The sequence below is a fragment of the Toxorhynchites rutilus genome, chromosome 2 (genome assembly GCF_029784135.1).
Source record: "Toxorhynchites rutilus septentrionalis strain SRP chromosome 2, ASM2978413v1, whole genome shotgun sequence".
Classification (NCBI taxonomy): Eukaryota; Metazoa; Arthropoda; class Insecta; order Diptera; family Culicidae; genus Toxorhynchites; species Toxorhynchites rutilus.
This window is the reverse complement of record NC_073745.1, coordinates 83,544,476-83,560,783: the sequence shown is the minus strand read 5'-3', so window position 1 is coordinate 83,560,783 and position 16,308 is coordinate 83,544,476. Positions and strand designations below refer to the sequence as shown.

Below are 16,308 nucleotides of genomic sequence, written 5' to 3'. Positions count from 1 at the left end.
TTTCCTCAGCGACAACATTTTACAGGACTACTGAACCCGCTAATCTTAAAGACAATCAAAAGAGCAACGTGATTTCGGGATACATGAAATGCGGGTTTTAGCTGATTACTGTGAAGCCGCTACTAAAGACAATCTCACATGTTCCAAGCTCACCAGAAAAAAATTAGAACAGTTTCGAGGAATTCCCCAATTAGAAACGATAGATAGTTGATGAAGGCGGCACACGAAAGCGACGGAAGATGGTTGAAATTCCTCCAGGAACCCACCATCACGGCAGATGACTTCGTCGACTCATTCTCATGCCCAACAACGGTACGCAGAGTAAGAACTAGAGATGGGCGAGCGCTCACGAGCAGCTCATTTAAGCCGGATCGACAGAACGAGCGTACGATCCACGGTTCTTTAGAAATGAACCGCGGTTCAAAAAAGAGCCGCTTTTTGGAAGAGTCTCGGCTTAAAAAAAGCCGCGGTTCAAAAAAGAGCCACTCTTTGAATGAGTCTCGGCTCAAAAAAAAACACCGTGGTTCAAAAAAGAGACGCTCTTTGAAAGTGTCTCAGCTCAAAAAAGGCCGTTGTTCAAAAAAGAGCCGCTCTTTGAAAGAGTCTCGGCTCAAAAAGAGCCGCTTTTAAAGAGTCTTGGCTAAAAAAAGCCGCAGTTCAAAAGAGTCTCGATTCAAAAAAGAACCGCTAAATTAAGCCGGCTCGATTTAATGAACGAGAGGCTCTGAGCCGCTCACTGAAATGAACCGTCCTGCCCACCTCTAGTAAGAACACGCACATAGTTGGATGGAGTTATGGTACACCTAGCTTCAGTATTACATTCCCGGAGCATTATCATTGCCGAATTCACCCTTACCGTCCCGTTGATTACAAGTCAACAGTCTTCAGAATGCAACCCAGTGCTGATGTGTAACAAGATTTTTGTACCCAGTTGAGCTCCCATTACTTGTTTACACATGCGCTCTGGAGAATGAACACGCTCCGAAGCACAGATGAAATATTTGGTTGTCAGCGCCGTTCTTGCCCAGAGATTTGCGCTGAGTTTACGCTGAATTTTGCTCCGTGCTTACGCCGTATTACTATACTGCGCGCTTGAATCTGGATTGCTCTCTCTGTTAAAATATATTTCTTCTCACAAACGTGTACGGTTCGAAAGGGGACGCGCTGTTGAGGGAACGAAGGAGACAATGCGGGCGCTAGAATTTGATGTGTATGTGTGTGTGTGTGTGTGTGTGTGTATAGAATGAGATGCGCATCACACAATTGAGAAGAAATGTTTAGTATCTCAGTTCTGCGCCGGGTACATTTTGCGCTGACGTGTTTATGAATCTTGTGTTCTTCGCACCAAGAGAGAATACGAGTTTTCTTTGAACGCGCGCTGATAAAAATTAAACTCAAGCGCGGCGCGTTGTGTTTGTTTTCTGGAGACTGCAAATCAGCATCTGCGAGAATACCTTTTTAGAACTTGTTCGAATCGATTGGTCCCAAGTCAGATACGGTCGTTAACAGGAATACATTTTTGTATATACACTAGTTCATTAAAATATGTTATGAGGTATGGTTTCTTTACAATCGGTTTCTTAAACTTCCTAAAACAAAATATAGTATACGGCTTATTTTCTGACTTATTCACTAATAAAATGGCTGCTGGGTTAGAGGAATTTGAGTTGATGTTTTTTGGGACTTATTATGATCACCACTTAGAATTGCACGAGCACACCTTTTTACTTATGGTGTATCTAAATCTGAATTATGTAAAAAAAGCTAAGTAAACGTAAAATCTATGGAAGTGATATCATCAACAATTATACAAAACTTGACAATACTAAATGAAGATACATTTATGCATAATAAAGGCAACAGTACGATAGTAATTGGAATAAATGTAGCTTGACAAAGTGATAATAGTACATTTGATGTATCGTAATAACTTAACCTCAATCCATTCAGTTGATCCTAATTCCCCAGCCCGGTATCGCCCGCCTTGGCTGCATTCATCATCCGATGAAGCTTCATGTGACGATCAAGGACATCCTCCTTGTCAAAATCCTTACCACAAACTGCACACACGAATGATTCCTGTTCCTGAGTCAGTTCTTCATCATCCGAAGCAAGATCGATCACCTCCTCGATTCCCAATCCGAGCAAGGGATCAGTGTTTTCTTCCTGCATCACCACTGGTTCAGAGTTAACTTCCAGTGGTACGGTGGAACCCCCGTTCAAGATGGACTCCGGCTGGACGATAACAAAGCCTCCGTTCTCTTCAGGGGTAACCTTTTCACCACTGTTACATTCGTGGTCGGCCAACTCGCTCGAATTGGAAAAGAATCTTGAACACACGCTACACTCAACCACATCGATGTCCCGATGCACATACTGCCGATGAAGTAGCAGGGTCTGTCGCCGATTGAACGTCTCACTGCAAAGAACACATCCGTTCTGTAAGCTACCCGTCCCCAGTTCATCCGTATCCCCCTCGTGCTTGTTGTGGTGTTCTTGAAGCTCCTTGAAATCCGTAAAGTTTTCTCCGCACTCGTTGCACTGCGTCAATTGCACAACGGCATGGGAACATAAGTGCTTCTCATACGCGGCACTCGACGTGAAGCAAGCCCGACAAAAACCACACTTGTAATACGTGGGCTCTGCTGAGGCGTCATTACTGCTGCTATTGCTGCTAAAATCGATTTCTCTCGGTTTGGGCCTTGCTGGATGAAACTTCGGAGGTCTGATGAAAGACAAAGGAATATTAGAAAAAAAAACACTATCATCAAATTAAACTTGCATTTTGCAAACCAACCGTTTGAGCAGATCGTCTTTGCACCCTATTCTGGGACTTTTCGTCAACTGCAACATCAACTCACGACGTTTTGTTTTGATCTTGTGCAACTTTGCCAAGTGTAGCTTCAGGTAGGACCAACTTCGGAACTTCTCCGCACAAATATGACAGTACAAGTTGTCCGCATAGCAGCGATGGACATCGTCCGGTCGTCGCAGCATTGAACACTGACCGCACTTGAGTGTGAAATCCTCGATATTGTGACCCTTGTGAGTATCCTGTCATATATCAAGCGATGGTTAACAGAAACGAAAAATAAAACTAACCGTTATCCTTACCATGTGCATTTCTATGCCAGGTTTCGAGCTGTACTCTTTTCTGCAGAATTTGCAAGTGTAGCGCTTCTTCACAAGTGGTTTTCGTTTCGAGGAATTAGCAGAAGATGCAGGTGCAACTACGACAGGTCCAGGTTCTATAGCTGGTTGAGAAAAAACTTGCTTCCGTTTGGGTTTGGGTTTCTCTTCGTGTTCCCAGAAATCCGTCTCCATCACCTCTTTCTGAGGCATCAGCAAATCTTCCGGATCATCTACGTGTACTTCCTGCTGGAGACCAACACTATCCGCGTCGGTGACAAAATCCGAAGAGTAGTCACACATACTATTATCGATTTCGGTATCCGCCATCGGTGGTCCGCCCCCGTAGAAACTATGATAACGTTGGATCAAAATTTGCGTATTGTTCACGCAACTTTCACGGAAAAATTGTAACTCCAGTAGCCGAGATTTGCACTCGTCACAAATAAGTGTCGAAATCCCTTCATTCTCATCGATCGATATCGTCGTGAATTGGAAGAAAATATCATCCATCCCATCCTCGAAAACGGACACGAGCGTGTTGTCCTTGCTCAGACAAGAACGACAGATGCGTAAAAATTCCTGATCCGAATTTTGCTCAATGTGACGCGGGTCTTCCAATACCAATCCAGATGACGGTCCGTTACTTTGGGATGCTGTACCGGGCGGCGCCATTTCCTCCAACAGTGAGGGATATTCATCTTCCTCCTCGAGCTCTTTTTTCACTTTGCCAGTATTTTCTTGGAACTCGTACGAGAAGTGGACTACCTTGTGGCCAAACGGCACCGGAATGTTACGTGTGGGCATCACGAATTTCTTCAGAATGCCTGGTCGACCTTCCGTGATAACGTCGTCATAGTTCCGCAGATCCTTCGCCAGCTTGTAATAGATCGCATTACCACAAATTAATAACTAACCGTTAGAAACAAAATTTTTTTTGAAAGCAATACCTCAAAGTGTAGATCACAAACAGCGAAGGAATCTGTTGACGGTGTAGTGTCCTGCGCTCCAATCTGAACTAACCACTTGCGGCGCTCTTCCTGGCTTAACGGGGCAGGGAAGAATAATCTCGATGGATTCTCACACTTCGTCATTCCACAGTGCTGGACGATGCAGCGGACATCGAATACGCCTTCCCCGATCTCTTGGATTTCAGCTGGAATACATAAAGAATGGAACGGTTGAACGAGAGTCCTATTCAATAGTTACCATTTTCATCAAATATTAATACAGAGAAACTTCGATAGAACGTACATTTCACTTTCAAAATCGTACGTTGTATCGAAGCATAATAGAGAACTAAAAAACATAGCTTATATTACTTTTTTGTGTTGCTGTTTGGGTGAGATAAGTAAATAATGATGCAAAAGTTCATCTAGAAGATGAAGCCAACCTTTCTCATGATCATAGTGTTGATAAAAACTTGATTCATTTAGAATCCGGATTCATAAAACCAATTGTATCTCGGGATTGATTGAGGGTACAAAAAATGTTTTTATATCAGAATATAGATAATTTATTGTTCTTTCAGCAAAAAGATATTATAAAAGTTTTCACAGTTTTGATGAATTTTCGTTCTTTTCTTGGGATACACTCCATCGAAGTTTGATCTCTCTGTTGGTCAACCTCAGCAGCCGTTTTATTCCACGATCTCTTCATGTCTGCAGCATCCCGAGTCAATTGGGAGCAATTCGGAGGATTGAGGTCTTTTTCAATGTAATCGATTTCATTGTCACGGGGCCCCACTGAAGCACCCCTCAACTGTAGTAGCACCTTATCAAATCTGGCCAGGACGTTCCTACAGGCAGTCTCCCCTATGTATTTTGGAATCCATTGTCTTGTTCGTGACGAAAACTTTGGTTTTCTGTCCACAGCTGCAAATCCCTTGCCGAATCAAGGACTTCCTGGCAAATTTATTAGCGAGACGAACCCTTCTAGAATTTCAAGCTTGAAAGCTGCCCAAAATCACGCTGCCATCTTCACGTACATCTCGTCTTCAACCAGTATGCATCCTTCGTACTTCGTCAAAACCTTGTTGTACAGCTCCCATGGCCTTTTAACCTCCACATTTTGCTTCAGCATTCTGTTTGTTTGCATGCAGGCACAGAAATTACGATAACCGTCTTGCAAATGAACTCTTCGGATATGGACTTTGGTGATTTGTGATTTGTGAGCTCCAAAAACAATGTTTCCGTATACAGTGGAACCCCGATTATCCGCGAAATAGTCGGGCTAGGTCACCGCGGATAATGCGATATACGAGGTGTAAGCACGAAATAAGGATATTTCAGCCTGAAAACAGCCTGTTTTATCAATAAAGGAATCATTCAACTATCCATCTGTAAGGTCGTGTGCACCAGTAGTAAAATAATATGAAAGACATAACCAAAACAAAAGAGCAAGTCTTTAAGTCACACTGACAAATTTTGGGGAGCTCCATAGAATTACTATGAAACTCGCTTTCGTGGATAATCCGCTCGTGGATAAACGAGGTTCCACTGTACATTATTCCTACAATTTATAATACTGGTAAGTATGTAAACTAGGGTGGCAATGGATGTATGGAAAAAAAACATCATCATCGAATTTCAAAAACCGACCATGTACAATTTGTTTGTTGGTCCCAAAAAATTACCTGTGCAAAGTTTCAGTTCAATCGGACATGATTTAGGGGTGCCGCAAAGCGCTCAAAGTTTTGATTTTTTGATCCACGAAAATCTTCCAAGGGAGGTGGAAATTTAGAAAATCCAATTTTTTTTCGATGCCAAATGACTTAAAAATGCATGAAACGTGGAGATCTGGTGTCATCTCGAAAAACAATTTTTGGCATTTTTGGTACGAATAAAATAATTATCGAATTTAAAGAACCGACCATGTACATTTTGTTTATTGACCCAAAAAAATAGCTGTGCGAAATTTCAGCTCCATCGGACATGATTTAGGGGTGCCTCAAAACACTAAAAATTTTGATTTTTTGGCCACTCAGGCTAAGTCCCAAAAAGTCGTTTTTCGGCCAAAAATCTTTTTTCGAGATAACACCATATCTCCACGTTTTATGCATTTTTAAGTCATTTGGCATCGAAAAAAAAAATACGATTTTCTAATTTTCCTTTACTATCTACCCCCCACCGCTGCCGCCATAATGTAAACCTATCAGAAAACTATTCGTTTGTCATATATATAGCAGCAGCAGCAGCGTTATTTTATCGTTGAAATTAGTTATTTTTGAAGGAAAAAATTGGGTGCGATAAATTTTCCACCGTCAGCCATATGTAAGGTTATGTTTGTTTACTTTTTTGCAGGTACAAAAATGGTGAGGAACTATCGGAGGGATAATAATGCTCGGGAATATTCTGTAGTTTCCGTAGCAGATTCTAGGGCATGCCTTGAAAAAGTCAAATCCGGAGAAATGTCCCACACAGAAGCCGCAAGGCAACTCAATTGCAGCCGACAAACGATATACAACAAGCTGTACGAATCGCACCAGAAACAGCCTGGACATCAGAAAGTTTTTACTGAGACGGAAGAATTATCGTTTCCGGACCATCTCGACTGCCAGTCCGAGTGGGTCTTCCTCGTGGGAACCGATAATCTGCGGGAAATAGTTCGAGTTTATTTGACAAAGCAGGAAAGAAAAGTACCAATTTTTGTGAATAACAAACCTTCAAGGGACTGGGTGACACGATTCCTTCGCGATCACCAGCAACTGAGCTAACGTTTTGCACAAAATACGAGGGTCGTTCAAAAAATAAGTGCCTCAGGAATCGCGGAAAACTGTAGTTAGGACGAAAAACAATGTGATTTTCGTAATCTACGTTTTATTTTCTATTTTTCTACATAATCGCCGTAACGTTCGAGACATTTTTCATAGCGTGGCACGAGTTTTTTCTATTCCGAGTGCGAAGTGCGTAGCGTCCAACTTTTTGAAGTACGATGTTCAGTGTTATCGAATCGTTGACCGCCGAACGCCTGTTTCATAACCGTGATAGTGATAGTCGCTAGGGGCGAGGTCTGGGATGTAAGGAGAATGATGGAACACAGTCCATTTGAATTTTTTCAATTGCTCTTGAGTTACGCGAGCAGAATGGAGCCGCGCATTATCGTGGATGAGGAACACTCCTTTCGTCAATAAACCTGGCCTTTTGTTCTTAATCGGTCCAAAACTTTACAATAGTACGGTGATGAAACAGGCGTTCGGCGGTGAACGATTCGATAACACTGAAGAAATTCGTGACGCAGTTACCTCGTACTTCAAAAAGTTTGACGCTATGCACTTTGCGCTCGGAATAGAAAAACTCGTGCCACGCTATGAAAAATACCTCGAACGTTAAGGCGATTATGTAGAAAAATAGAAAATAAAACGTAGATTACCAAAATCACCTTGTTTTTTTTGTCCTAACTTTATTTTTCCGCGATTTCTGAGGCACTGAAATTTATTTTTTGGAACGACCCTCGTAGAAAAATAAACCGCGCAGCAATAACACGTGATATAATCGCAGAGTACATGTCCACCTTAATGGAATATCTGGAAGGTGTTCTGGCTTCCAATATTTTTAATTACGACGAGATGAATTATCAGCGATGGAGATCGATCCACGGTCGAAATAAGATCGATTCATCCATACAACTGCTCTGCTCTGCAAGACACATCGGGCTGCTGTACTATAAATAACTCAACAATGATCAATCAACTGTCTCCAACAGTTGAACATTTTTGGGATTCTTGGATACCTAATGGCCCTCAAGGAACAGGCTACAATCGAAGTGCTTCTGGCTGGTTCGACGAAAGAGTTTTTAGAGAATTGGTTCAAGACACTTTTTCTTCCAACTATAAGGCAGAGAATAGAGACAATCCTTCATCTCATTTGAATCAAACAGTTATTGAAATTTAACTTCGAAAAAAAATTAAATTTATCTGCTGCCACCTAATGCAACACATCTGAAACAACCGCTTGACGTAGCATTTTTCGCTCCAATGAAGCGTGAATGGCCGAATATTTTAGAACGGTGGCGTGCCTCTCGTGAGGCTTCTAACGGGTGTTAAATAAAAAATGAGAATTTTTTCAATACCTTCAGTAACTCAAATAAAGAGCGTAAAATTTCCTTTCTCCAAGAAAATTGCTCTTTGGGCTCCCTAGAAACAGTAGGCGTGTTTGCTTTTGCTAGTTTGAATTTAGTCAAAGCAAAGATGGCGTCGAAACAGCACGTGCTCCGCTAACGCATTGTACGGTTCTACGAAACGCATTTCCAGCAAGGAAAAAAGTTCACGGTGGCACATTTTAAGGAAGAAAATGTACCTGTCAGTACGGTATATCGTATCCTGGGTTCCCTGAACGTAGAGAGGAAGGTCGGAAGTGGTCGTCCGGTGACGATAATGACGAAGCAGAGGAAGACATCGTTAAAGAAGCTGTTTGATAACAAGGACGCAACTAGCCTGCGTGACGCCGGTCGGAAGAATGGCGATCCATCGGACCCTCAAGATGGAAGGAATCGTCTGCAGGAAGAAGACGAGGTGGCCGGAGTACACGGAGGAGCAGATTGAGACGGTTAAATCACAGTGACGGTGGATGACCAAAAAATACCGCGGGACGTCTTTCGTACTGGACGACGAAAGCTATTTTCCGCTGTCCAAAACGCATATTCCAGGAAATGATAATTACTACTCCAGCGACAAGTCATCCACACCGCCTGAAGTGAAATACAAGTTCAAGCACGAGTTTGAAAAAAATGTTATGTTGTACATCGCCATTTCCGACCGGGGCATTTCAAAGCCTTGGTTTAAGCCGAGCGGTCTGGCAATTAACCAACAAATGTATCGAGAAGAGTGCCTCGATAAAATCCTGCTGCCGTTCCTGAACGAGCATCACGCGGATGGGAAGTACGTCTTCTGGCCGGACAAGGCGTCTTCCCATTACGCCAAGAAGACGCTGGCGTATCTTGAGGAGAAAAAGATACCGTTCGTGCCGAAAGATCGTAACCCAACAAACTTGCCCCAGTGCCGCCCAATAGAGGATTTCTTTGGCTCGCTCAGCGCCCTAGTGTATAAAAACAATTGAAGGGCCAAGGACACGAAGCAACTGACTACAAGAATCCGGAATTGTATCCGGAAAATGGACGTAAGTGCCGTACAACGTTCTTGTGAGAGCATCGCGACAAAGTTGCGTCGAACAGCAGATCACGGCCCTTACTCAAACATTCACTGACATTTTTTTGAAGAAAATACATACAAGATTAATACATTCGTAGTTTTTCTTTCATGTAGACCATGTTAAGTCCGATGAATGTATATATAAATAAATAAATAAATAAATAAATTATGTTATTAATAAAAAATACTGAAATCGATGAAGAAAATATATATATGTGTTATATGTGATTGAAAAAATTCTCATTTTTTATTTAACACCCGTTAGGAAAGCAACAATTCCCAAAGGTCGCCTCGGAACCTTATCAGTGAACTTTTGAAAGCACTAGCACCACACACTACACGTATTCTAGCATCGGGCTTCCGGAAGTGCGGCATCGTACCATGGAATTCGCACGAACTCATTAACCAGCTGCCATCTGATAGCTGAGGGCCCGAGTTGATAGGAAACTCATTTAAACAATTTCTAAAGGAACATTGTAACGACGTGATCGGCTGTACAGAACCTATATCCAGATCACCAAGTGACCTTTGTTGAACCTGTGAGATTGACATGAAACTCTCAGTACCTGCTTCGAAAATTTGTTTTACTATTGAAAACGTGTACGTTATATAGAGAGTACGTTACATCGAAGTTAACCTGTACTGGCGAAACACTAAAAAAGTGTTTAGTTATGAGAATGATTCTTGGAATGCGAACTTTACGTTTTAATATTCGCATTAAATTTTACAATCTATTCCGCATTCACCTCAACTGATGCCGTTTGTCAGTTTGATTCGAAACATTTCTCATTATCTACTATTTTTTGCATTATCATACATTTTTCACATGAATATCTTGGTTGACATTTTATTTCCGAGCCGCAAGAGCAAATCCATCATCCATTTCCATTCCATCATCCATTAACAATCAAATTTTGTCAACAATGTCAGGTACAACTTACTTGCTCTTGATTCGGCCAAAATGTTATCTTTGTCATCCCGATCAGGTGTCACTTGAACATTGTTGTATGCTGACAATCCGAACCATATCTTGGCTCTTTGCATCGAAAAGTGTGATATTCCGGTTTCCTTCCCAACATCTCTGATCAACGACTTCGGATTATGTCCGAATGCTTTCCGACTCTTTCTTCGTCCCGATCCGGACTTTCGTGCCGTGGTCATTCTTTCGTTGAACGCTTTCAGCACTCTTGTCACGGTGGATTTTGGAGCGTTCAGTAAGTGTGCCAGTTCACGGTGGGATAATTCCGGATTTTTTTCATGCGCCAGCCTAATTTTAAAACGTCGCTCTTCTTGCTTCGTCATCATCGTGGTATAAGCACTAAATTCTGCAAACACGAGAACAAGTAAAGAGATTCCGTGAACACACGCTGGCGAATGTTGAACGTTTGTCATTTTTGTTTAAATGCACCAATCTAAAGTTGTTTCCTATTTTCTCGTTCCACCCTCAAACTCCACTGTATTCTGGAAAGAGTTAGATTTACTCTTTGTAATCTTCTAACTGTCGAAATCTTCCATTCTTCACAATGTGTAGTGTCTTGGATACCACCCTTCCGGTTTTTTTTAACTTCTGCTGTCGTTTCCTTTCAGAGAAAAGAAAGAGATGGGATATATCTGTGATATAACCGCAATGTTAACGTGGGACTACCATCGGCCATCGGTAATCATTTGTTTGTATTGATTATATGGATGATTGAATGAAACAATTTTCGAATTCAATTGAATTCAATGTATTTACTGTGTAAGTAAAGATGCGTCAAATAGCAGAGTTTAGATCAGTATCGGAGTCAGTAGCGGAGTATTAATGCTATTCAGAAATAAAATTACTTTCATTGACCATGAGAAATTAATATCCCATTGATGTAAATGGAAGCGGTTTTATATTCATGTCAATTAAAGTCAATGGAGCGCATTGACTATGCTCTTCTGAAATAGAATTAGAATGATTGGGAGGACCTATAACATCTGATGCTTATATAATCTCCAAGCCAGCATAGCAGCTGTAGTGATCCCCGATAATCGTTCGATCAATCGATTAATCGAATACTTCCTACAGAAATCGATTATAAATCGAACGAACACTGCGCCGGGGGTTCGGTTCGATTCCCGTTCTGGCCGGGGGATTTTCGTCAAAGAAAATTCTTCCGTCTTGCACTGTGGTCACGCGTATTCTAGAGCTTGCCACTCCCGAGTACATTCAAGGCGTGTTATTCGACATTGAAATCTCAACCAAGTACTACTAATAAAAATTTCGCAAGTAATGCTATGTTGTTCAAAATCTGTAATTTTTCTCTTTTGATACATCAAATAGAAGCCCTGAAAAAACCGTTTCCTGTATGAAATTGTATGATTTAAACGGGTTAAATGAGATAACATGATAAAATCCGGAGCCAAAAATGTACACAAAAATGCCATAAAAGTAATTACTACCATTTTCTTCTGTTTATTCAGTTAAGCAGAAGACAAAGAGTCATAATTTATCATTTTAAAAAAAAGTCTAAATAGTTAGGATCTACATAAATATAAGCCTCAGTCAAATAAATCTATGACTACAGAAATATATTATAGATAAAAATAACATTTTCTCCTTCTTTGCCACGTTGTCCGGAACATTGTTTGTAGGGGGTTGTAATAACTTTATAGCCATGTGGTATATATTGAGTATCCTATGGCGAGTGCTTTATTAGGAAATTCGTGTAGCTGCTGTAGTGAACTGATCTCATTGGGTGCTAAGTTCTGCTTATGTATAGGAAAGGGAAAGGAGAATGGGCAAATACATTCGAGAAACTGAAGCGGGCTTCTGTACAGCGGCCTGAGTACACCCTTTCGAACTTCTAAATCAGCAACCAGTTGAATTCAATAATCACTCAATAATCGCATTCTCGATATCATGACATCCTGGACCACAATTACATAAACTGTTAGTAGCAAGACCGACACGATAAAGACGTGAATAAGCCCCAATTGATTGAACTTTGGGAATAATAGAGTAGAACCATCTTCCGAGATCATCCCTCCATTGATCCCTCCAGGAATTATGCTGATTAATGTCTATTATCGGTAAATGGAGAATGATTCATAACACGTACCGACTCACAATGTGAGCTCACGCCCGTATGTGAGCAACAAAATTGCTCGTTTCGTCGGGGAGGAAAGTGAGTGGTTAGTGCAATCCAAAAAAACCTACCCAATTCAATCGTCAAATTGTTTAACTTTTTTACAATATTTTCTATTTGTGTATCGAGGAAAAAATTGCTGGATAAATTTCCTGTCCAATGGTATATAACACAACATATGTGGCAAAAATGATATTTAGTAATATGCGTTTGAAAACTCTTAATGAATCGTTACATTTTTCGTAGAGTGACCCCCTATATAGAAATCAAAGACATAGTCCTATGTCTAAAAAAACGTACGGCCGCTGCAGTTTTATCCCGAAAATTAATCATTATCTTTGACGTTCCCCTAAATTCGTGAACTTAATGTCGTCAACTCGAATTGAGCTTCGTTTACGAGTTTAGAATAATAATTGATAATAATGTCAATTGATTTTCAGGAGGAATGAACACTTTTTTGATTCCAGATGGCTTTCTAGCAAATGAGAAATGTGAGTCTAACTAATTATTTCTCTCGGTGTGACGATTAATCGATTAATCAATTATTTGGAGCGATTAATCGTATCGAATAACAAACTGCTGAAAAGTATAAGATTAGTTGATGAACGATTAATTTCAAAAATCGGGGATCATTAAGCACGTGGTTTCTATGAACCATTTTGGGTAAAATTTGTTGCTATTAACATTGCACCAGCCGAGGTTGAAATGGTAGATCAATTAGTCTGAACTTCAGAATGTTTAGGACAACCCAGAAGATCTGATATTTATATAAATTCAATTACAATGCAGCACGTTGCTGCCCTGGTAGACTGTTAAATAAGATAAAAGTTTAGCGATAGAGGGTTTTCTGTATGCTTTCATAAAATATTGATTGTAACAAATACAAAATTTGCATGTTTTCCCTGTCTTATGGAAGAAAGTGGAAGTGGAATCAGCACATCTTCTTAAATATGGAACAAAAATTCGGCTCGTACCTATAACTTATCATTACAAGCTCGATGTTCAAATCACGAAACATTTACGTTTTAAACACCAACCTTCGATTAAGAAGAAACGTCTTGAATGTCCAATTACAACGCATCGCATTCCATTTTGTTTGCACGAGTGACTACAGCTAACCTCGGAGACCAGGATTGCGATGTGCAGGTGCAAAATCGAATTACGTTGCATTTGTTTGTGAATTAATCACTAACATAACAAGGTATTAATTATGCAACATACTAAAACTATCCTATCCATACATACATACTGGTACAAATAGACGTCAAAACCAAAGGAATTGCAATTGAAATTTTTTTTATGTAAGGTTTAGTATCAATATCAACGTTTCACTAGCATTTTCCTATACGACGATTAACCATTTCTTGTCGAGACATTTGTTCTCGTTTCGAGCTAGAAACGCTCGAACACAATTCTACGTAATGCCAAACTTTGCTCGAAACTCTACTACTGCCATATTCGTTTCACTCGTTTCGCTCATCTGATGGGTCAGAACCCCTATGTCTTTGGAAATGAACTGTAATTTTTCACTAACATGATTCTAGCAACATGCTCGTTACAACGGGCCTTATTCCCGTATCCACGTACACTTACGTTCCCACTACGCTTACATCTCACTTCACTTTGTTGTACTTATTCCCGTTTCGTGAAGTGTAAAAATGAACTTCGTGTATTAAGTGGAGTGGATACCAAAATGACCGTGTGTTCATTTCCAATGTCGTTTCTAAGAGAAACGTCAGTTGTATTTTGTTTTGTTTATCCTCGAGTTGTGTCGATACACCCAGAAAATGGATTACTAAAAAAAAGCTTCCAAATCTTTTGTAATTCAAACATTAGTAGAATGTACATATTTTCTGTAAATATTACCAATCGTTTGTAAAATGAATGTCAGATGCAATACACATCCCTACCAACGATTGATTCATTTTACTTCGCGGTGTTAGTAACTTTTACGATTGTCATTACTGGCAACCGCGAAGAAAATGTAAATATAACATATAATGTAAATATAAATATAACATATTACCGAGTAGATAATTGAGTTGAAAGGCACTACTTTCCGATATTGATTTCTTCACAGAATAAGGTCGAATTAACCCGAATTCGGGACAGGTAAGTAATATTCTCGAAAATCAATTCAATTTATGTTCTTTCATTAATATTGATACATATTGGATAGCAATGATTCGTCCTCGTCTGCTGCGGGAGAATTTGAAGACATTACTTCAATAATAAGGAATCTGGGTACTTCGAAACACAAAAACGAACTCTGTCGAGTCCTAGATTCATCTTTAGGCTATTGGATTTGGTCAAGGACAACTTCATAAACGCTTTGCAGATTGTGATCGGTGGTTCGATCAATTGGATGTTTTCCGGATTCGTCACGACAGAGGTTCGTGAAGTGTAATAGTGAAGTGTATCCACTGAGGCTGCGCGTCAAGTCAATATTGCAACGGGGCATAGAGCAGGCCTCACCTAATGCCGCCAATTTCGTCAACTTCGTGATATTTCCCGATTGTGTTTGGCTGAGAAGTAATTACACGCTGGTCCTGGGAGAGAATAATGGTGAGAATTGAGTTGTCTGGCGTAGCTATTTGTGGTAATGATTGTGTATTTTTTCCTAATTTGTAGCCATGGATCAGACCCAATCGATGCAGGATCAGATGTCTATAGTTTAGATAGTTCAATGAATAATTTAAAAAAGTTAGTTAGTTCAATAAATGAACAAATATGCATACAAAAGATCAATAAATTAAATAATATATGCATTAAGGTTGGGTTAACATAACATGTTTAGGATGTATGTTAAATCAACGTTGATCCGAATGCTTCTACTGGGTTATACTGGCCGATTTAACATTTGTTTACCATTCTTATCGCGTAATATGTACGAATCTGGGTCATGCGAATAGAATCAAATTGGTAGTCAAAAAGAATTCAATTGAAATGTCAATAATCAGGAAGGAATAAAGTTTCTTTTCTTAAAATAAACCACATAGAGAAAGTATCGTTATGAAAAACAAAAATAATCTAATTAAATTAAATGAAAGAACTACATTTTTTTTATCAATTAAGGCGAGCGTTTGAAATCATGAAAGCACAACTGACAATTCGGTAGATTTGCAGAAATTAGTTTTGGTATTTTTAGAAATTTCAGTCTTATTGACTTCAAAACTCCTCTAAACTTAATTGTAATTCAATTTTACTTCTCGCCAAATGTTAGGTTTTAATTATTTCGAACACTAGAGTTGTATTATTTGAACTTTTTCCTTTCTAAAAATACGAATTACCCAAATTACAACCTTTATTTCAATTCTATTTCGGTCACAAAAGGTTAATAAACAAAGCCCGAGTGATGAAAACGTTTGCTCTTTTTATATGAGAAACGTTTGACAGCATGGGGACTGTAAGATTTTTTTTTCAAACAAAATGCACTTGAAAAATAGATTCAAAAATTATTAATCATTGGTTATATTTACCAAAAAACTCGTCATATATACTAACTTTTTGGGAGAGTGTATGATTATGATGAGCACGGAGAATCGCTCTGTTTAAACAAGCGAGAGCGTGAAGTGTTAACCAGAATAACATCGGTGGATGAACTTGGTGTATTCATAATGAATTCAACCAAATGTTTACAGTGGCGTGCAATCCGGAATAAGGTTGTACTCACTCCATATTGTTTTCACGTGTAGTGTATTCGGGAATAAGGCCCAACATCTCGGAAGCAGCTGCTAATCAAGCTGATACTTTTCCATTCCTTTTGGTTTCACAGGTAGAGCGACATTTGAAGTTCGAATGCTTTGTAAATGTGTTGTCTTCATTGAATATACTAACCAAAGTTGGGTAAATTCGTAAAAATTTATTGATATTTCTATCTTGGGGTGTGTGTTCCAAGTAATCATTTTCTTATGTAGA

The 16,308-nt window shown here is 39.7% G+C and overlaps 1 protein-coding gene across 15 annotated transcripts in view; it reads right to left on the bottom strand.

The window, feature by feature from the left end:
- Positions 1–1,586: 1,586 nt before the first annotated feature.
- LOC129767410 (zinc finger protein 12-like) overlaps positions 1,587–16,308 on the bottom strand; it is a 40,044-nt gene continuing 25,322 nt past the window's right edge. For 5 of the 15 annotated variants that reach the window (XM_055768278.1, XM_055768279.1, XM_055768280.1 and 2 more), the window contains exons 3-7: positions 10,219–10,602; positions 4,080–4,285; positions 3,115–4,008; positions 2,783–3,054; positions 1,588–2,725 (exon numbers count right to left, since the gene is read on the bottom strand). In XM_055768278.1, the coding sequence (XP_055624253.1) occupies positions 1,957–2,725; positions 2,783–3,054; positions 3,115–4,008; positions 4,080–4,285; positions 10,219–10,602 (2,525 nt within the window). In that variant the 3' untranslated portion in view covers positions 1,588–1,956. Of the gene's footprint in view, positions 2,726–2,782; positions 3,055–3,114; positions 4,009–4,079; positions 4,286–10,218; positions 10,603–16,308 lie in introns of all 15 variants that reach the window. The other 10 variants (XM_055768285.1, XM_055768286.1, XM_055768289.1 and 7 more) reach the window with 5 other exon arrangements.